The following is a 21308-nucleotide window of genomic DNA, read 5'->3' on the forward strand; positions in this document are numbered from 1 at the left end:
TCTCCAGAGAGTCCTCCTCCTGAACAGATATGGGGTACAACCTCCCCTTTGGCATGGTGGCTCCCTCTAGCAGGTTAATAGAACAGTCACAATCCCGATGGGGAGGTAGAGAAAAGGCTAATTTCTTGCTGAATACATCCTGGTAGTCTCGATACTCGTGGGGTATCTGGTTCCCGTCGTCCGACTCCGGGCTCTCCACACTAGAGGTACGACATGGCAGGGACATGCAGGATGAGAGGCACTCAGACGACCATGACGTAAGCTCACCCATTCTCCAGTCGAGACGAGGGTTATGTCGTTGTAACCAGGGTAGACCGAGGATCAGGGGGTCCTTAGCGTGAGGAAGGAGGAACATCTCAATCTGCTCTTCGTGGTGCGCTCCAATCCGAAGTCGGACTGGTTGGGTGCGGCTACAGATGGTCCCGTCTTGGATTCTCTGTCCGGTCACTCCGAGGACAGTGAGGGGACGCGCTAGCTTTTGGCAAGGCAAGTGTAATTGTTGGGCCAGCGTCTGATCTATGAAATTACCAGCAGCCCCACTATCCACAAGGGCAAAGAGCTCCTTGCTTCCCCTGGACGAGCTAATGATCACCGGAAGGGTTAATTGTGAGAGATTGGTCATGGCTCGTGGTGGGGTACTTACCAGAGGGGTACTCTCCTCTCGGCTGGGTCTTATGGGACACGCTGACAGGACGTGCCCCGCCTCGTCGCAATAGAGACATAGTCCTCTCAGGGTTTTCCGTCGACGCTCTGAAGCCGTGAGGGGTGCTCTTCCCAGCTGCATGGGCTCCGGGGCGTCGGTAGGGGGTCCCGGAGGTATGCGGTGACTCTCTGCCTGGGTTCTCCTTCTTCTCCGATCCCTGACGGTGTTATCCAATCTTACGGCCAGATGAACGTATTCCTCGAAGGACAGTGCCTCTCCTTGATAGGCGAGGTCGTCCTGGAGGTCCTGGTTTAATCCCCTGCGGAAGATGGTCATCAGGGCATCGTCCGGCCATTGGAGTCCGGCGGCGATGGTGCGGAACTCAAGTGAAAAGTCCGCCGCAGTGCGAACCCCGTCGACAATCCAGGAGACGGTCTCCTGGTCTCCGTCCCACGGCAGGGTGGTCGAACACCTCCAGTAAGGCTTGATGGAAATCCTGGGGAGTCTCGATTAGAGGGCTCTGGCGAGCCCACAGGGCGGTTGCCCACTCTCGAGCTCTTCCAGTGAGAAGGGAGATCGTGAACCGCACCTCTGCTCCGGGGGACTGGAACATCTCCGGATATTCCTCCACGTAAATTCCCACCTGCATTAGAAATCCCCGACAGGTGTCGGGATTTCCATCGTATCGCTCAGGTGGAGCGATAGGGGCGGAGGGAGCAGCCCAAGGTGGGGATGCCGGTAAGGGCACGTGAGCCGCTTGTGCGGTCAGGAGCTGTTCGATGGCAGCCAGCCGGCTCTCCACGGAGCGGCTGTGCGCTGGATCCATAACTTGCCGGCGAAGTATTCTGTGACGGGCGGCAGAATAAAACTGCGGGGATCCAGATATGCGCACAGCAGGAAGGTTTATTGGATCTGTGGTTGTTGAGGTATCCAAGGGGATGACACTTAAATGGTATTCATGAACAGAAGCCATGGTTTTGCCATCACATCATTTAATAATTTTCACAATAGAGAAATGGCAGTTTTACGTTTTATTGTCACATGTACGAACAGTACAATGAAATTAATTACTTTCATATTTCAAAATTATATAATTCAGTGTAAAATAGTGATAAACCAAAATGTTTTTTTTCTCTGTAACACCAAAACCGAATTCATTTTTTTTTCGGCTGAATTACAAAACCAAAAATAAATGACCATTATTTGGTATACAATAGGTGATTTGCTTCAAAACGTTACAGTTTGAGTTCTCAAAACTCAAAAATCTAGTGCAGTAACTTGCCTTGAAATATCAAGTTGTCAACTTTTTCTTTTAAAAGTGTATATAAAATAACAGAAAAGATTTAGTGTTTTGTCAGGATTGCAATAGAGAATTACAGACAATATCTGAAACGCAACAGCACAATGGATTAAAACAGAGAGATAATGTGTATGTGACGATACTGAGTGACTTTTACACAGGTTAAAAAACATAAATGAATACTCATCAATCACTGTATTAACTTAACAAGGGGTTTATCAAAGTCTCTGTTGTGCCAAAGTGCTTCCATTTTGCAATAATACCACTTACAGTTGATTGTGGAATATCTAGCAGGGAAGAAATTTAATGAACTGAACAATTGCAAAGGTGGCATCCTATGGGAGTATCATGCTTTGATTCTTTATTTCTTGAATTCACAAAAGTGGCTTTTGTCACAAATGGATGGCTAGGGGCTTGGTTTTATATACCTGTGTCAAGGGGTTTGAATAAAACACCTAATTTCAACAGTTAAGAGGTGTGTCAGTACTTTTGTTCATATAGTGTACATTTTACAACAAAGTAGCAATCTGAATGAAAAAATAACAACGAAAAAAACCTGCTAATGACAGATTGCAGCTTGAATGATGCTGTGAACATAACCGATCGTTATCTTTGAAAGATCCTGAAGACATTGCATGTATAACGTCATTTTGACTGACTGGCAATGGAAAGTTGAAATGCTTGTGCCCACTGCCCTCAAACCGGAAATCATACGTCATTCTTAAGACATCTCTCTAGATGTTTTTGGTAACACTTTACTTAAGGGGGCATACATAATGTTGTATTATGCTATTACTTATGTATTTTATTAAACACAAACTAAGTCTTAGTTATATACTGATCTTGTGTTTGTTAATCATTATCCCAAGCAGTTACTATATTTGTTACGAATATGTTAATTCTGTAAACCTTTGTAAACTACTGATGGAATTACCAAAGGAACTACCAAAGGATCAAGTAATGATTAACACAAGTGAAATACTGATGTTTGTTCATTATTAATGAATGCTGATGCATCTATCTGAGGTAGCTACTGTATTTGTTTATGATTTGTACTTCAGTAGTTACTGAGTTACTACTAAGTATTTGTGCCCCCTCAAGTAGTGTTATCGTTTTTTTATATTTTTACTTTATAGCAAGTTCATGAAAGCTTTTCTTAACAAAAACTGGTTATTTGTTGTAAATGAATGAAATGTATTTCTTTGTAGCCAATTTGCTTTAATCTGATCTTAGACGTTTAACTAATTTTCATTAGATATCACTCAGCTTTACTGAATATTCACATCTATAATACCTAAATGAAAACCCAGGATAGAGGGGCTCAGTGAACGTGGTCTGGACCATGTACAGGAGGGTCATTTTGCCAGACATGCTGTAGAAGGACAGAGTTCCTGCCCTGTGGTCCAGGTACACCCCTATCCTGGAGGAGCGGGGGCCGGATACCGCAGTGTACTTATTATTGTGCCAAAATGAGTAACTATCAAGATCACAGTTCAAACACCAGGACTTGTCATTGTTTCCAAGTGCGCTGTCATCACCCGCTCCTTTCCTGCTGATCCCTTTATATGTGACGCCTATACCGACCCCATCCCTGTTCCACTCAACCTCCCAGTAGCAGCGCCCAGTCAGACCCTCTGTACACAGCACTTGGTCATGCCCATCAAACCTCTTCCAGTGATCAGGATATAACTGTGTCTCTCTCTTCCATGTCACCACTCTGTTCCCCTCAGACAGATGAAGGTTTCTGTTTGCTGTGTTGGGGTCCAGAGTGAGCCGACAGGAATCTGATGGAGGAGAACATCAGAAGGTGATGGTTTGGTCTTTGCTCCTTGCATTAAACAAGAGTGTGCACCCTTTGGTGGTATCTGATATGATTTTTACAAAGCTTAGTTTGCCTGTGCTTCTTCATTTTAGGATGTTTCTCTTTTGTATGGTGTCATAAATCTCCAAGTTCTCAGTCAGTTAGAAAGGTGTTTTTTTCCAGTTAAATGAATGCTTGGCCATATCTTTTTCATTTTAAAACTTTCTCTCTGTCATCAGTAAACTTAATCCATCCATCCATCCATCCATTTTCCAAACCGCTTATCCTATTGGGTTGCGGGGGGCTTCGGAGCCTATCCTGGAAGCAATGGGCACGAGGCAGGGAACAACCCAGGATGGGGGGCCAGCCCATCGCAGGGCACACTCACACACCATTCACACACACATCAGTAAAGTTAATTTTATTTCTAATTCTATTTATTGCACCAATTATGTAGATATAACACTATTCTGAAAATAGAATGGTAGTGTTTTTATCAGTCCTGGTCTGGAAATTTTCTTTACGTCTACCCCATCTTGCTCTTTATAAGACACACCCACAAATGAGAGCCAGCTTGGGGTCACAGCCCAGGGTCAGTCAGTGTGCGGCAACCCTGGACCTGGGGATTTAGGGTCTCGCTCAGGGGCAATCGACCATTCTGTCGAGGACGGGGCTCAACCAAGCGACCTTCTAATAAGAGGCATAGAGTCTTAGCCTGCTGAGCCACAAAATATATTTATTCAATTACTTTTCATATTGTTCTGTTCACCCTAATAATACCCGAAAGAACAAGTGAAGGAGAATAATGTGACACATCAGGTGTAGCTATGCAAGGGATTCCAATGGAAATGGTGTGCGCAGCTAATGTAAATGTTAAAGGTTAGGGGGCAGCGGGAGAGAAAAAGAAACACAATAAACCACATTCCACCTCATACAGGGAGAGAGAGACGTGTCTGTGTGTGTGTGTGTGTGTGTGTATGTATTTGTGTGAGCAGGCATACCTTACCTTATAGGGACACAATGTCCCCACAACGTGATGAATACCCATTTTTTTTCCCTTATGGGGACCAGTTTACTGGGAAAACTCAATTTAATAAAAATCTGTAACTGCATGTTAATGTTTTAATGAAAACATTAAAAATGCAAAAATCCCCATAAAGATATGTTTACCCGACATGCGTGTGTGTGTGTGTGTGTGTGTGTGTGTGTGTGTGTGTGTGTGTGAACAGACTCACATTGTAAAAATTTTGCTCTGGTCCTGGGCACTAATACTGGTAGGACGGTGTCTTTAGTAACTAGAAAGAGACAGAGAGAAATGGAGATGTGAGTAAATGGGATTCACTTGTGGCAGACAGTAGCACTAGGGTATTGTTATTGTTATTGTTGCTGTTGATATTATTCTTATTAATAAACAAACTGCTTATTATTCTAAGTTTAACATTAAACAAAATTAACAAGGTTTGTTGATTGTATAAAGAAAAACAGAATTTAACTTGATCACACATATACAGGGCTGACTGTAATACGTACTCTCTCCTAATTGCCTATATTAACATGAATAAACATTTTTGTCATATAGAAAAACCGAATTTCTCTTGTTCAGACAAAAGTGGGAGTGATGCTGTTACATAATTTCGATCCAAAGCCTATATTACTATGAATGAACGTAAAATATGTTTCAGTATTAACCTGCATCCTTGATCTCTGCTGATCTTGTTTTGAAAACCTTCTCCAGTTGGTCCTTCAGATCAGAAACCACCTTCTTCACATTCCCAAAATAATAGCATGAATTCACTGAGATTTTGGGTCCAAATCCAGCTTCAGGGACAACATGAAGACTCTGGCACCTCTACAGACACACAGTCTGATTAAACAGCTTCATCAAAACAAATATGCACTGTAACCAAATTAAAAGGAACATTAATTTCTGTCTGGCAAATGAAAAAGAAGTTGAATATATGCAAATGAACACGGGCATCCATTTGAATACTCTGAATGTCATATTGTTAAAGTGGTCATATTGTTACCTGGAGGAAATGGATGTGATCCTCTGTGACTGAAAGCTGCTCCAGCTCAGAGTGTCTCCTCTTCAGTTCATCGATCTCCTGCTCCAGTCTCTTCATGTGTCCTTCAGTCTGACTCACTGCAGCCTTCTCCTGATCTCTGATCAGCTCTGTCACCTCAGAGCGTCTTCTCTCAATGGAGTGGATCATCTCAGTGAAGATCTTCTCGCTGTCCTCCACTGCCTTCTGTGCTGAGCTCTGTCAGAGACACATACAAAGGACAGGTGTATCTTCAGCTCTCACTGGGAGCCCGGATCAGATTGGATGGTGACCAAACACTAAGATCCTCTTTGGCTGAGTGAGGAATGGTTCCGGCTGAGCTCCTCTGCCTCTTACTGTGATGGAGCCCGCAGCCTCTCTCAGTTCCTGTAGCTCCTTCTCTCTCATCTGGATTCTCTGCTGAATTTCCTTCTGTGTTTCATCCATTTGTGTCTACAGATGGAAATAAAGAAGCTAAATGCTTTTCTTTCAGATTTTTTACTTTCACAAACCCGTTTTTGGGCATTTTTTTTCATAGCCCCCAAAGGGACATGGGGGGGGGAGGAATCAATTATTGGAAAAAAAGAAGGAAATAAGAATTCGACCCTCATAGTTTAATGCTTAAAGCACGTTTACTGGACATGTCTCTATCATTTAGGATTATATTTATTAGACTAATAATTACATCATCTGTACTTTAAATGAACATAGCTATTATCAGTTAAGGACAACTATTGTTCGATCTCACAAAATTCCATATTTTTTTCCAACCATCAATGATTTTTTTTGCTCTTCTTTCACTTGATCTAAACAGGATTAATTTCTGTGTCTTTAAAACATTTTTTAACCTTGAATGTGTGGGATAGCCGCTACCAGGTCTATACCAGCACCTTAACTTAAAGGGAGTGATCGGATCTTGCCAAAATAAGACAAAGGCCCCCAAACTGAGGAAGACTTGTTTGGCCCTCTTACTGTGTGTTCTATCTTCTCTAAATGTAGAAACAGCATTAAATCCTGTAGCCATTGCGCTGCAGTATGAGGAATGGTCGACTTCCACTGGAAAAAAATCTGCTTCTGGGCCAACAGAGATACAAATGCTATGATATTAAGCTGTTTTGCTGTCTGGGCTATGTCCCCACCTGGCACACCAAATATAGCTATTAAGGGACACAACTGTATTTCCATCTCCAGTTCTTCTTGCCAACTATTTTTAATCCTGCCGAGTTTAGTGTTAATAGCTGACATAATCACTGTGTACGCATGTGCCATAAAGCCTTTTAAACAACAAAAAATTTCTAACAGTGTGTCTATTAAAGACTTTTCAGAAATAAAGTGGAATCATACACTACGTTTCTTTGCAAACTGAGGAGCTTGAAAATAATGAAAAAAATCAAAATAAATGAGTCTGACTGCTCCATATAAATCTTGATATTAATTTATCTAACCCTTGGAAAAAGGATTTGGATAGGGTGATCGGCAGGCACTGGAACAAAAAGTCTTCCTGCTAATGTCAGGTGTAAGATATTGAATTTTTGGAAATCAGATTTAAGACGGGGTAATGAGTGGAGTAAAATCACCTCCAAAAAGATCTTTAAATTCACATGTAATATTAATTCCCAAACATTTAAAATTGATTTTTGATATATGGAAAGGAAGGTTATGGTCTGGGATACATGCTGCAAGTTCATTCACTGGTAAGCATTCACTTTTTGACAGGTTAAGTTTAAAGCCTGAGATTAATCCAGACGTTTTTAACTGTGTAAGGACTTTAATACATGAAAGAGGGTTTGAAATACAGAGTAACATATCGTCCACATAAAGTGATAGCTTATGCTCAATTCCCCACCTGTTTATTCCTTGTATTGTGGGTGTAGCTTTTAGGGGCAGAGATAGTGGTTCTACTGCAAGTATAAATAAAAGTGGGTTAAATGGGCAACCCTGTCTTGTACCCCTAGATAAAGAAAAAAAATTTGAGCACAGCTGATTCGTAATGACGGATGCTTTTGGAAGAGAATAAAGGAGATGGATCCACGGAATAAATGTTTTACTAAAGCCAAATTGTTCCAAAACGAAAAAGAGATAATCCCACTCTGCTCAATGAAAAGCTTTCTCTGCATCCAATGAAACCACGACTTCTGCGATCTTATTAGATGAAGGACCATACAAGATATTTAATTTCTCCCTCTGGGCCAGTGGTTCTCAAACTCGGTCCTCAGGCCCCACTGCCCTGCTTGTTTTCCAGCTATCCCTGCCCTGGTCCTTGTCCTTGTGGTAAGCTACTATGATGGGTCTTGGTGGTTGGCCTTCTTTAGGTTTCGGTCTTAGGACACTGTGCGCTCGGTCCAGTTCAGCTAACACGCAGCAACCCATGATATCCATTAACATACTGGAAGTAAATCCCACCATTATTTTCACTGCTTTTCTGGCACGTTGATTATTCGAACGTTCAAACATCCGGATCTGTCTTCCAAGTCCTCTACTTGGCCTATTAATGTTGCATTTAGCGCTTTCAGCTTGGATGTTTCCTTCACCGGCAGTTGACTCAACAGCAGTGACTCGTCTCCCCAGGGTGTCAACCGTTTCATAAAAACCAGCTATTGTCGACTGGATAGGGGCGAGGGAAGCTTCAATGAGGGTAGTCATGGCTTCTTTAAGAAGGTCACGCTGTGAGGGCGTGGCATGTTTTTAGGTTGGGATATCCTAAAGTTGTTCATTAAAACTTTTTTTAAAGGAACATTTACTGGACATGTCTCTATCATTTAGGATTATATTTATTAGACCAATAATTATATCATTTGTAAATTATTGAGGGGTTCAGAAAATTACGTTAAAGTTACTGGGAGACTTTCGCCAGCACATCCTACTCCTGCATATCTCAAACCAGAAGTCCCAAAACATTTATAACACTCAAAAAGTCAGAAAACATCACATTGTCATGTATACTTGTCTGTGTATGTATGTATATGTATGTATGTGTGTATATATATATAAATATAATAGAGGTTCTCGTCTTACCTGCATCTCCTCCTTTCCTACAGCAGCTGAGACTGTATCATGGCCTTTGTGTTCATACATCATACAGAGATTACAGATACACTGCTGGTCGGTACGGCAGTAGAGCTCCAGAGGTTTGTCATGCTGGGAACAGAGCTTGTCCTGCAGATGTCCAGTGGTATCAGTCAGCTTGTGCTTCTTAAAAGCTGGAGATTCATAGTGAGGCTGGAGGTGAGTTTCACAGTAAGAGACCAGACACACCAGGCAGGAATTTACAGCTTTGCGTTTTTTCCCAGTACAGACGTCACACTCCACATCTCCAGGTCCAGCATAATGGTCAGTAGGAGTAGCTGGATGTTGTGCAGCCTTCTTCAGTTTCTCCACCATTTCAGCCAGTATGGTATTTCTGCCCAGAACAGGTCTGCGCTTGAAGGTTTTTCTGCACTGGGGACATCTGTAAACTCCAGCATGATCCTCCTGGTCCCAGCATCTCGTAATGCAGCTCATACAGTAACTGTGTCCACAGGGAACAGTCACTGGATCCTCCAGTAGATCCAAACAGATCGGACAGCTGAACTCATTCTGATTCACCTCCACGCAGGCTTCTGCCATTTTACAACACACACTGATAGGATTCAGTTTCATTTCCTCTTTTCTGTGTGAGAGTCGGTGGAATTTCCTGCTTCTCAGGCTGCAGTAGGTGTGGTTTTGGACAGAGGCCAGAATGAGAACAGACTGGGCAAGCAATGGAGTTCATGAGTAAAATAGTAGTGTAAAAAAAAAAGTTAATCAACTCAATATTTCTGTAGTGTTTGTAATTAAAATTTGATTTAGAGAAAAAACAATATTCAAACACTACATTTTGATGTTCTGGTGTTTGGTAGAAGTTGGTATACAGAAAAAAACTCATTTAGATTTTCACTTTTTGTGTGGCTAACTTTACTGTAAATAAATATGTAAATACATTTAATCTACTCCCACCTGTTAGTGTTAATATGTTAGTGTAGTGAACGGCTCTGGATGTGGTCGTTCCCTGCATGGTAATGAGGAACACCTGCGACTTGGAAGGGGGGGTAATAAAGACGACGCCAAGTTGGGAATGCGAGGTGGGGGTTACGGCCAACAGTAACGAAAGGAGGCTGTGGGAGAAACTTCGGGCGGGCATTTTGGGGAAAAACGCGGTGTGTCCATCGCTGCTGCTAGACCGACCGCGGACGAAGATAGTTAGTTATAAGGGGGTGAATGTTTAGATTAGATTTCGAACTACGGTTGTTTTAGGGCTGGCAGCTAGGACTAGAGGACTGATGCGAACCCTGTCGGCTGAGGAACTTTAAATTAAAATTAAAGTTTAATCCCCCTTCCCTGGAGAACGTGGGGAAGGCGGGTGTGCTCCTCTCTAGGGAAGTAACCGCTTTCTAACGCTGGATTTTTGGGCTGGATGTGTGAAAGAGATGTATGAAATTTTGATCTACGGATTATGGTTATAAGCATGAGGGACGGGGTTAGAGGGAAAACTGGGAATGTTTCCGTTTAGTGCAAGCAGGATGAATGTACTTGCGTTGTGATTATTGTGAAGTTGTTATTGTAATGTTTCGTGTTGCTGTCGCTCACAGTGTCTAGCACAAAGCACTTCATCCACAGGCTGCAGCTTAAACTAAAGTCTTTACTGTTCTACCATCCATATCCCTTCAGCCCATTCCGATACGCACGTTAAGGGAGACGTACACGACGTCGGTAAAGTTTTAGTTTGCGGGTCGTTATTCACGTTGCAAACGGCCATAAAAACCTTATATGTGCACGAAAAAATACGAATTATTGCTTCTTCTGATAGTCCTGATGTGTGAATTCAGAAAATATAAATAAATGGCCTTAAAACCGCCTATAATGCTTACCATTTATTTTCATTAGCGTCTCACGTCAAAACCAGACGTCCTCATGACTTCAAAAGCATCTCATATTCAACATCCTGATTTGTGAAAATTTTCACAACTGATAACATGTCCATATTTCGCGTGTAAACCCATAAAAATACACTGGAAAAACACGCGTTTTAAGGAGGACCGGAAAGATAGGTCTTAAGGTGGACCAACCATATAGCCCAAATACACAAATTTAATAATTACATTCATACCACATGCATTTAATCTGGTTAAAATTCACCAAGATGACTTGTGACAGTCAAACAAGAACCTTTCACCCCGTCATGTACCCTTCAGACACTGATATTGATTTGTGAAAGCTTTCACAAGTCATATTTTAAGAGTTATGACTGATTAAAATACAGTAGTATTTATGGCTCAAGGTCTCAATCTAGATGCAAAGGGTTAAAAATTACCTCTTTCACACCTTCATCTACCCTAGAAGGACTCACCCTGATTTGTGAAAGTTTTCATGAGACTGAAAACCTCTCATTAGCATGTACTGAAACCAAGCTGGTATGACAGAATTTCTCACTGTCCAATTTCTCTCTCGTTTGCCTTTGATATCCCTATTTCTCCTCCTTTGCTCCTTTACAGATAGTTTCCTCCTTCTCATGCTTGCCTATAATAAATCTTAGTTAAATCCACTAGGATTTTTTATAAAAAAATCTAAAAAAAAAAGCGCAATTTGAAACCATTCGGCATAGTATGTCAGTAGGTGTGTGCTTGCACATGCATGCAAATAATGATGTAATAAAGTAAATATCAACTGTTATTTAGAAATATTCTAATACATAGAATTAAAAATAGCAAGAATTAGCAATGTCACAAGCCATTCTATGCTCTACAAGTTGTTGATGTAAAAGTGTTATAAAAAGTGTGTAAATATGCATGTAAATAAAACCATGAAATAATGGTATTTCCCCATATTAAAAAAATGCAATTATAATACAACATGAAAACGTTTAGAGAGCACAATCAACACCATCAAATTACATGTCAACTCCATCAGACACAAAACTGTCACCATCAGTTCCTGTCCTGCCCTGGTTCATGTGTCTTTTCCTCATTTGGCCAGCGGGTGTCACTAGTCATCCCATCTCCCCTTATTTCCCAGGCTTGTTTTAGTTCCTTGTGTGTGTGCTTGTGTTCCTTGGGCTGCTATGTCGCTCAAAGGGCTGAGCATGTGGCTCTGATAGAGGCATCGCTACTGTCTATGGTTCGAGGCTGACTAGAGGCCAGCCTGAACTTTTTATAATTTAACACTTGTTTAATAAAGCCCCTTTGTTCAGAGCCGCCACGTGGATCATCCCTCCTTCGCCATGCCGTACTGTAACAAAAACCTGATGGAGTTCATAAAAGGGAATACTTTTTCTTCTTAATCATGTTTTACTCTGAAGCCATTTGCTTTGCAAGCTGCCTAAAAAACCTACCTCAAGTGCCAGAATTATATTCCACAATTCCTAGCTATAATTATCATGATGGGAAGACAGTTTTGACATGTGGAGATTGTGACTGTCACAATCTGTACATCGTTTCTTTAAAATATCAAATAATACAAAACTTACCTATCATTCTGATCAACAGTCCTTAGAGTTATAGCTAATTATAACACTGCCTGATTTATTCAGGATCATTAAAAAAACATTTTTAAAAAATCTGATGAAGTTGACTGAAAATGAGGACACAACTTTGGTATATATTAGGTATTTTGTCATTAAAAATAGGTTAAAAATTTTTTTATATATTATTTCATATATTTCTGATCCCATTTTTTTATTAAATTTGTAAATATATGCCTGTAGCATTTTAAACCCTTGTCTTGGCAGTTTGACATTGTGACCTATGACCGAGGAGAGGTTAACTTTAGATACAGAAGGTACATTTTGTCTAATAAAATCATTTTAAAATATAAGAATTTATTGTTAGTTAATATTTAGTCAGGGTTGGGGCCATTCCAGAATGTATTCGTCAATTCCGATCCAAATCAGGAAATGGAACTGGAGTTGGAATTGAAATCTCCATGAAATTAGAATTCAATTCCAGTTGCATTTCCCCGTAGTTTATTTTCCCAATCCCAGCTCCAGTTCCATCCGGAATGGAATTAATGAATGCATTCCAGAATGGCCCCAAATTTACACATTTACTTCAGATTAATGTTATGTATTTATTTATTATATTTAACACAAAGAAGGCTTTCCTTTGTAGGACATGTTTTCTCCCTTAACTCAAGAATCAGTGTTTCGTTAAATGTTGCTCAGTTGAACTGAAGATTCATACCCTTTACAAAACATAAATGTAAACCCAGGATAGAGGGACTCCGTGAACGTGGTCTGGACCCTGTACAGGAGGGTCATTGTGTCAGAGACCCTGTAGAAGGACAGAGTTCCTGCCCTGTGATCGAGGTACACTCCAATCCTGGTGGAGGGGGGAGCACATACCTCAGTTTGCTCATTATTGTACCAGTACAAATACCAAGACTTGTTATTGTGTCCAAGTGCGCTGTCATTACCACACCCATATATGTGACTGCTATACCAACCCCAACTCCATTGAACTCATCCTCCCAGTAGCAGTGCCCAGTCAGACCCTCTGTACACAGCACTTGAGTCAAACCTCTCCTGGTGATCAGGATATGACTGTCTCTCTCTCTTCCATGTCACCACTCTGTTCCCTTCAGACAAATGGAGGTTTCTGTTTGCTGTGTTGGGGTCCAGAGTGAGCCGACAGGAATCTTATGGAAGAGAACATCAGAAGGTGATGGTTTGGTCTTGTTCACTCCTTATAGTAAACAAGAGTGTGCACTTTTTGTGTGTGTGTGTGTGTGTGCGCGCATGCATGGGTGGGTGTGTGCATTTGTGAGTTTGCACAGATCACAAATGGGGACCAAAATGTCCCCAAAGTGCGGTAAAACCTGAAACTTCCTTACTTTTGGGGACATTTTTCAGGTCCCCATTTGGATAACCTCAGTTTTATAAAAATCTCTTAATGCTATCAAAAAAGTAAAAATACCAAAATCTTGTATCTTGTTTGGTTACTTATGGTTTAGGTTATGGTTGAGTAGGGATTAAGGATGTCCTGATTGGAATTAGGGTTTTTTCCCATAGAAATGAATGGAAGGTCCCAATTTTAACAGGTATGCCAACTTGTGTGTGTGTGAACAGACTTACATTGTAAGAATTTTGCTCCGGTCCTGGGCACTAATACCAGTAAGCTGGGATCATTAGTAGCTAGAAAGAGACAGAGAGATGGAGATGTGAGTAAATGGGATTCACTTGTTGCAGACAGCAGCACTAGGGTGTTATTATCAGAAGTGTAAAGTAATGAAGTACAAATACTTTGTTACTGTACTTAAGCAGGTTTTTGGGGGACTTGCACTTGAAAATTGTAAGGTCTTGTAGCCTTTACTTTCACTTTGCTAGATTTTTCCACCATTCGGGGGGGGGGGGGGGGGGGGCAGTATTTCAGCAAGGTGCATTTGTCCCATGAATACTTGCAAATTCCAGTTCAAGAACAACCCCGAAAATACCTTACCACCATGACATCAAAAGAACTGTTCCGCTACAACAAACTTGCTTTTGGAATCACATCAGCACCAGCAATGTTTCAACAAGCCACACACCAAGTTCTCCAGGCTCTTCCAAATGTCCATTGTTATCTGGATGACATTTTGGTCATGGAATAAAATCGTCTCCAGGACCTTAAGATCTCGGATACAGTCCTTCAATGCCTTGAAGATTCGTTTAAGTACTTAGGCCATGTTATTGATGCCCATGGTCTTCACAAGTCTCCAAAGAAAGTTCAAGCAAACACCTTTCCAAGGCCACATGTTCAAGGTGGTTGTGAGGGTTATTCAGTCAATTTGGCCTCCCCGATGTCTTAGTGAGTAACAATGGCCCACAGTCCACACCACGTGAATTACAGACATCGGTGAAGAGCAACAGAATTAAACACATATGATCTGCACCATTCCAACATTGCAGAATGTCGTGTGGAAGTTTTTAAGCATTGCCTGAAGTGCTCCAAGGGAAATTTTTTGATCCAGAATGAACTTGATGTATTATTGCAATGTATCGCAACACTCTGCACTCCAGAGCCAAAGAATCGCAACAAAAGAACCTGACCCAGCCCTAATCTTAAGCATAAAGAACCTAACAAAATACAAGACTTTTGGCATTTTTGTTTTTTTGATGGCATTAAAATTAAAAGTTCCCCATCGAGGGTACCAAAAAAATGGTCCCCACTACATCAAGGTAAAAGGTTTTTAATCACATTGTGGGGAAATTTGATATCCACAATGTAATATGTACACCCCCCCACACACACAGTCCACAAATATGTTCATATCTTTATGGGGACTCCCCATTCATTTCTATGGACAAAAGCCAAATCCCAACTATGACAATAATCTTAACCTTAAACCAAGCCCTAAACTTAACCATAAGTAACCAAACAAAATACAAGACTTTTGGCTTTTTTACGTTTTTAATTTAATATTGGAGAACAGAAAGAGGAAGATTTTCCACTTGCGATTGGCAAGTGAAATATATTTTTCTTTATGACATCATTGTTTTTTCTTCTGCCCCTTGAGAAACACTGGAATGCGATTTTACCGATTTTTATTAAACTGAAGTACTAAATTTTTACCAGAAGGTGGCAGCATGCTAAAAGAAAACGAGTGCTTTACTGTGGTATACACGCAACAGTGTTATTAGTCGCATGAAACTTTACTAAGTAAATTTAAATGATTCCAAAACACTTTACACTTCACTTTCATTTCACATGTTTTTGTGCTGCATTATTATTTTGTGTGCGTGCGTGAATAAACTCACATTGTAACAATTTTTCTCTGGTCTGGGCACTAATACCAGTAGATCAGCATCTTTGGTAAGTATAAGGAGACAGAGAGAAACAGGGATGTGAGTGAATATGATTTACTTGAGGGAGATGGACTTCACTCACTGTGGAGACAACAGCAGTAGGGTATTATCATTATGAGGACAATAACAGGCATTTTAACAAGCTGTTTATTAAGTTTTATTATAAATCAAACATAATGGGATTCGTGAATCACCAAGATTCATTCTTATAGAAAAAAATGGGCCTGCACCCATCATTAACAAAAGTGAAAGCTGTAGTTATATACTGTTTATTAGCACTTACATCTGATTTATGTCTCATTATATCGGTTGATCACACACAATACTGTTCAACCTCTATCTGTGGACATTTTGCTACGGTGTTTAGATGTGCAAAATACTGCATAATGTGTTGTTATGAAATGGTATTGCGAACAATAGCTAATAATGAACCCGACTAGAGCTATTGCTGCTAAATGGCTTTCAGACTTCTTGTACTGGAAAGTTGTTAACTTGAGGGTGACGTCATTCGCCAGTGGCTCAGGGAATGCCGGCAATGTCGTGGAAGCCTTGGTTTGCTCTGGTGATCTACTCCACTGTGGCTGAAGAGGTCACCCATCCCCTGAGGGATCTGTAACAGCACCTGGGTGACAGCTGTCACAGCTGTGCCGAGGCCAAGGCCATCTCTCAGTATCTCGGCTCTTCACTGCACTGGCAGTGGATGTTTCTGTGCTGGCGGGTGTGCGGGGGCCACTGCCGACTGAGAGGATTTGGGGGACTCAAGGGAAACTGCCAGTGGAGATGTTGCTGGGCCCAGATGTGGTGACTGAGGGGTGGAGACCTCTGACCTCTGGGAGTTCTAAAGATCCCCTGGGACTCTCAAGTTCCTCTGGCCCTGGGATGGCCAACCCTCGCTCCTCCCCAGGATTGAGCGGAGGAAGACTGGTGCTCCTACCACCAGTCCTCTCCTGTTCCCTCCTCAGTGCTGTAGCCTTCCTTTCTGTGATACTGGCGTAGTCCCTTCACTTGCCCCTCACGTCCTCTATCATACATCCCATGGCCCACAGCATTTACTTTTTCTGTGATGACCTCCCAAGCTTTCCCCCTCTTTTCAGCCTTGAGAAAATAGCTGTACTGTTCCTTTCCACTTCATCCACCAAAACAGCAAGCTCTGTGGCTGTAAATAGTGGCTTATGTTCCTGTGCCATTTTTACTTTGGAATATAGGACCCCTTCACTCTTAACACAAGGTTTTAAATAGTGCAGAGCATGTATGAGCAGCACATGATTTCCCACCTGTGCCAAATTCCCTAATTTACTTAAGTATTCATTTGGAGGTAAAGGAAAAAAACAGAGCATGATAAAGGACAACTTTTACTACCCCCTGAATATGTACATTTGTGTTTTTCTAGCCCTCTGCGGAGCTTTGGGTGTTGTGCAGTGTCTTCATTACACAAATACCTTCAAAAAGAAAACGGATGCCTTAGAAAACATTACAGCAATTTAATTAATAAATCCTTAATCACTGACACGTGTCGTTGCCATAATGAAAGAGAAGAAAGAAACGTATCAGCGGTCGGATACTAACCCATTGCGGTGTACTCGAGAAATTAAGACGATCTTGGTTGCGTGTTAGGCTTACCCGTCTATTTCACTGAGTCAGTAACATACCGTAAGCTGTAATAACTGTCTGTAGAGGACCCAAAATGAGCTCCTGAACAACCCTTTTATTGTGTCGCCATTACCCAGGACAGACAACCGGGCAAAGACTTCCCAGCAACAACGATAGCGCAGGAAAAAGGCCAGCGGATTACAACGCCCCCTGCTGATGCACTGCTCTGCCTCTTCACTAAAATGAAACCGATTCCAATTACTATACTGTATAAGCAACATCGGACCAGGAATTAGCAAGTGCTTTTAATGTAACTGAAACACAATGAAATAATAATAATCAGCGTAATTACAGATAGAACGTATTTCACAAAATGCACTGTCATAGCTAAAAGTTCTTCTATTGTTTCCACTGCAAGAAGCGTATCATATTTTGACGTCACTGCTATTTTTGAGTTGTTATATTATTAATGTTATATGACTTACACGATAAATTAACAATGTAGTATCGGCACAACCATCGTATTTATAAATAATATTATGAAGTTCGTGGGTTTATGCAGGCTACCCGCTATGAAAGACCAAATATACCTGGAACCATTGTAGTTCGAAAAATCATGTGATACTAACAGGTATGGTGGTTTGGGGAAATTGTTAGTTTTAACTAACATAAGGTGAATGATACGTAAGGATTTATCATTAATGCTAATCTCCGTCGTTGTACGGGAAACGCACCCCCAGGCGGGACGGCGCGAGATTTCATCACGCTACTCAGAATGGCACGCAATTTAAAATTTAGGAATTATTTCTGGAATTATCCATTTAATATTTTTGGACCATGGACGACTGAAATCGCGAAACGCGAAACCACAGATGTTTATGACCTCAAAAAATTGAAACCTAGTAAGACTTTTCAAGGCCTGAACAGGTTCAACTCGAGATCAAGACACTTTAAGACTTTTGTAATTCCCGGCCCAATGGACACCCTGCAAACTGGTGAATGTAATGGTAGCCTAATACTGTACTTATTCGTTAAGTGCTAGTCCTCCGAACCCCCCTCCCGGCGTGTTGTTTTTAACTTCCCCATAAATGTTGTCAGTGGAGACATAATTTCCATTTAGTAACAATAGTGTACGGTGACCGAAACACAATGGGTGCGTTCGACTTGGGCTTAGGTCTGCCTGCAGCTGACGTGACGTGGAGCGAGATCTTCCGGCGGCTGCAGGGGTGGAGTATAAACTGACTGCAGCCATGTCGGACAACTTCTACATCTCGTAATGTGTGAGACCTGACTGCTATGGCCGCACTGTCTGAAGTGTGTAGATAAATCTATACAAATATCACCTGCATGCACATTACTGCTTTCACAATGACCAACTCCTGATCCAAAGTGTTAGCAGTGGGGAAAAAAATAAACTATTGTGTATAGTGGCCCTGTGTAAAAAGATAAAGCATCGGAATTTCCTGGGATACGAACGTTGTGTCGTCACGGAAGCGGTTCCAGTTTGGTTTCCCCTCTGACGTAATTTCAACATGACGGCTTATATACTTAACAGTAATTATATTTTATAAATCTTTAAAAAAATGTTTATTTTGTTAAATGTATTAATAGTTATAAATGCAATTGCACCGTGTTCGATTTAGAGAATACCATATCATGACTGTAAACAGTATCCTAGCATGCAATATCAGTTTTTTACCAGACTTGTTAGTGTCTTGTTTGTTTGTATTTTGTTTGCCTCTCGAAAAAGAATATCGCTATGAATGTACTAAAATATTTTATAAAGCTTTTAATGTGGTTTGACTAGTTCGTGTTTTTTGTTGCTTGTCTCAGAAAAAATAATCTCACTCCAAATGTGCTAAAATATAAAGCAACAACACATAGCAGCGTGTTCATGGAGGCAGCCATATTTGTTCTGAGATGTCGTGATGGGCGTGATGTTACTCATCTCGGAAGTTCCGAGCGAATGCACTATGCAGCGCTGGTGTTCTGACAGGTTGAGCTACCTATCGAGACGTACTATCGAGCCTTTTTGCGCATGTGCAGTTCCACCGTTTGGGGGTTAGGTTTTAGGGGTTTGGGTTAAGGTAAGGGTTAGGGTTAGGGCAATCGATTAGCACTACGGTAGCCTAACTCGACGAAGTAGCTGAACTTGACAGAACACCGGGTGAAGTTAGACAAAAAAATCTAACCATGATAAATAGCGTCAGGACCAGAATTAACTGCTTTAAGCCAGCACTATAAGCAGCTGCATGAAGTAAAAAGTACCCATTGGTTCACAGGTTAACGTCATTCCGTAATCCCTCGTGTTTGACATTGGAATTAGTGTTTATTACCGTCTTTTAAAATTGTGCAAAAGTTTACTCTAAAATGTTTTGATGTCCATAATGAAACCTTTTTACAAAATCTTTTTTAACATTTTACATTCAACCAGCCAACCATGACCACATATACAAGCAGTGTTGGTTAATGAAAGCAGTTTAGAAATTCCAGTTCACTTAAGCCCGCCTTTTTGGCTTGGGGGAGGAAATCCTCTCAAATACTGGGAGAACCTGGGGTAGGAAATGATGTGTGGGACCAAAGTGCCACCAAACTTCTTTTTTAACTGGTGTTGTTTTATGAAAGATATACACCGTAGCTGATTTTAATTTCATTCAGAAGGACTGACAAACATAAACCAACAATTTCTGTAGCAATGACCTCCAGTCTACAGAAATATTGACTCTGGAGAGTCCAGAGTTCATGACGTCCAGGGACTGACATGAAGATGAATCATTAACAGACAGCTTCACACACTTACTCTTGGTGTTGTTGGCTCTGTATGATGTTTTTTCATCATTCTGTGGCACTGTTTATTACCGCTGTGTGATTGCATATAGGTGCCCTGGTGTGTGTGTGTGTGTGTGTGAAAGAGAGAGAGAGAGAGAGAATCCATGGTTAATTGATACTTTTAAAATGCCAATACCATGTAGGTGCTAAGTGTCATTTCTTCCTGTGACTTCCTGCTCGGTTACTGAGTACAAATGGGCAAGCCCAGCAATCACAGCCTGCCACACTTTTTATTGGGTCTGTGTCTGCAGCGCCCTCCTCTGATTGGCTGTGCAAGGAAGTTCTATAATTTTCTTACTTGTGATTTGCTGTTAGTTCTTCATGGCCCTCCTCCTTCCTGTTTTCCTTCTTCCATCTGCCCAGGCTCTATCCCTCTCCTATTCCCCAGACAATCCCATTCTCCTACACCTAATTTCTCTCCCCACCGCACTAAAGATTCTCTGTCAAGTTTGCCTGAGAAAATCGAAGACTAATTAAGATTGTTAATGGAGATTTAATTCCTCACTTCAAACGAAGCAGTGATCATGGGGCCCGCTCTGGTGTGGGGGTGGATGAAGGAACACCATCTTTAGATTCTCCACTGTGAATCTGGGGAAGAGAAAAACGTCAAAGATATTTCAATGAAACTAAATCACTTCAGATAGCTTGACCCCACTAGATTGACGCTTCATGGACAGAGAAGGGCCAGCTACTGCTTCTGCATTCACCGTTTTGTTTTGTCATCCTACCTGCTGAAATATGGCTCCCTCCACAGGCCATTCAGAATAGTGCAAGAAGGTGAAAAAAAAGAAAAGAATTCCGGCTCACACACAAGTCCCTGGAAAGAGGCTTTTCAATCACTAAAGACTGGGGAGTTGAAAATGATCCCTTGGCTGCAGAATTACACATTATGCAACCAGCAGTCACTTGTACACTGGCACTGGCTCCTCCAGTGTCTGCGCACGCTCTGGCTCCTCCAGTGTCTGCGCACGCTCTGGCTCCTCCAGTGTCTGCGCACGCTCTGGCTCCTCCAATGTTTGCGCACGCTCTGGCTCCTCCAGTGTCTGCGCACGCTCTGGCTCCTCCAGTGTCTGCGCACGCTCTGGCTCCTCCAGTGTCTGCGCACGCTCTGGCTCCTCCAGTGTCTACGCACGCTCTGGCTCCTCCAGTGTCTGCGCACGCTCTGGCTCCTCCAGTGTCTGTGCACGCTCTGGCTCCGGCGTTTGCTCAGTTGCATCACACTGTTTCACGTCTTCGGCTGCCTCCATCCTCATTTCTGTCACTAAGCATCCCTTCCTTCCTGCACCTGAGTGTAAATTAGCGATTTTTAT

General features: G+C 41.7%; 1 protein-coding gene across 3 annotated transcripts; it reads right to left on the bottom strand.

The window, feature by feature from the left end:
* Nucleotides 1-1659: 1659 nt before the first annotated feature.
* Nucleotides 1660-21104, bottom strand: LOC125739701 (tripartite motif-containing protein 16-like). 3 transcript variants are annotated; one of them, XM_049010098.1, is made up of 8 exons: nucleotides 20727-21104; nucleotides 20504-20586; nucleotides 8802-9515; nucleotides 6144-6239; nucleotides 5772-6005; nucleotides 5434-5593; nucleotides 4980-5039; nucleotides 1660-3727 (listed from the first exon to the last, which is right to left on the bottom strand). In XM_049010098.1, the coding sequence occupies exons 2-8, from the start codon at nucleotides 20522-20524 to the stop codon at nucleotides 3195-3197; spliced, it is 1818 nt and encodes a 605-aa protein (XP_048866055.1). In that variant the 5' UTR covers nucleotides 20525-20586; nucleotides 20727-21104; the 3' UTR covers nucleotides 1660-3194. The 3 variants fall into 3 exon arrangements, with proteins under 3 accessions (XP_048866055.1, XP_048866056.1, XP_048866057.1); XM_049010099.1 differs by lacking the exons at nucleotides 20504-20586; nucleotides 20727-21104 and adding an exon at nucleotides 10673-10812; XM_049010100.1 differs by lacking the exons at nucleotides 20504-20586; nucleotides 20727-21104 and adding an exon at nucleotides 10673-10811 and having other exon boundaries at nucleotides 8802-9471.
* Between the last annotated feature and the right edge of the window lie 204 nt (nucleotides 21105-21308).

Source organism: Brienomyrus brachyistius, chromosome 4 (genome assembly GCF_023856365.1).
Source record: "Brienomyrus brachyistius isolate T26 chromosome 4, BBRACH_0.4, whole genome shotgun sequence".
Lineage (NCBI taxonomy): Eukaryota > Metazoa > Chordata > Actinopteri > Osteoglossiformes > Mormyridae > Brienomyrus > Brienomyrus brachyistius.

What these genes read in the sequence shown, in the direction of transcription:
- LOC125739701 (XM_049010098.1), bottom strand. Translation starts at nt 20,524, where the DNA reads ATGATCACTGCTTCGTTTGAA. An exon ending in TGATCACTGCTTCGTTTGAA is followed by an intron (nt 9,516 to 20,503) that starts GTGAGGAATTAA and finishes TTGCTTGCCCAG; the next exon opens with TCTGTTCTCATTCTGGCCTC. An exon ending in AGCAGAGATCAAGGATGCAG is followed by an intron (nt 5,040 to 5,433) that starts GTTAATACTGAA and finishes GTCTCTTTCTAG; the next exon opens with TTACTAAAGACACCGTCCTA.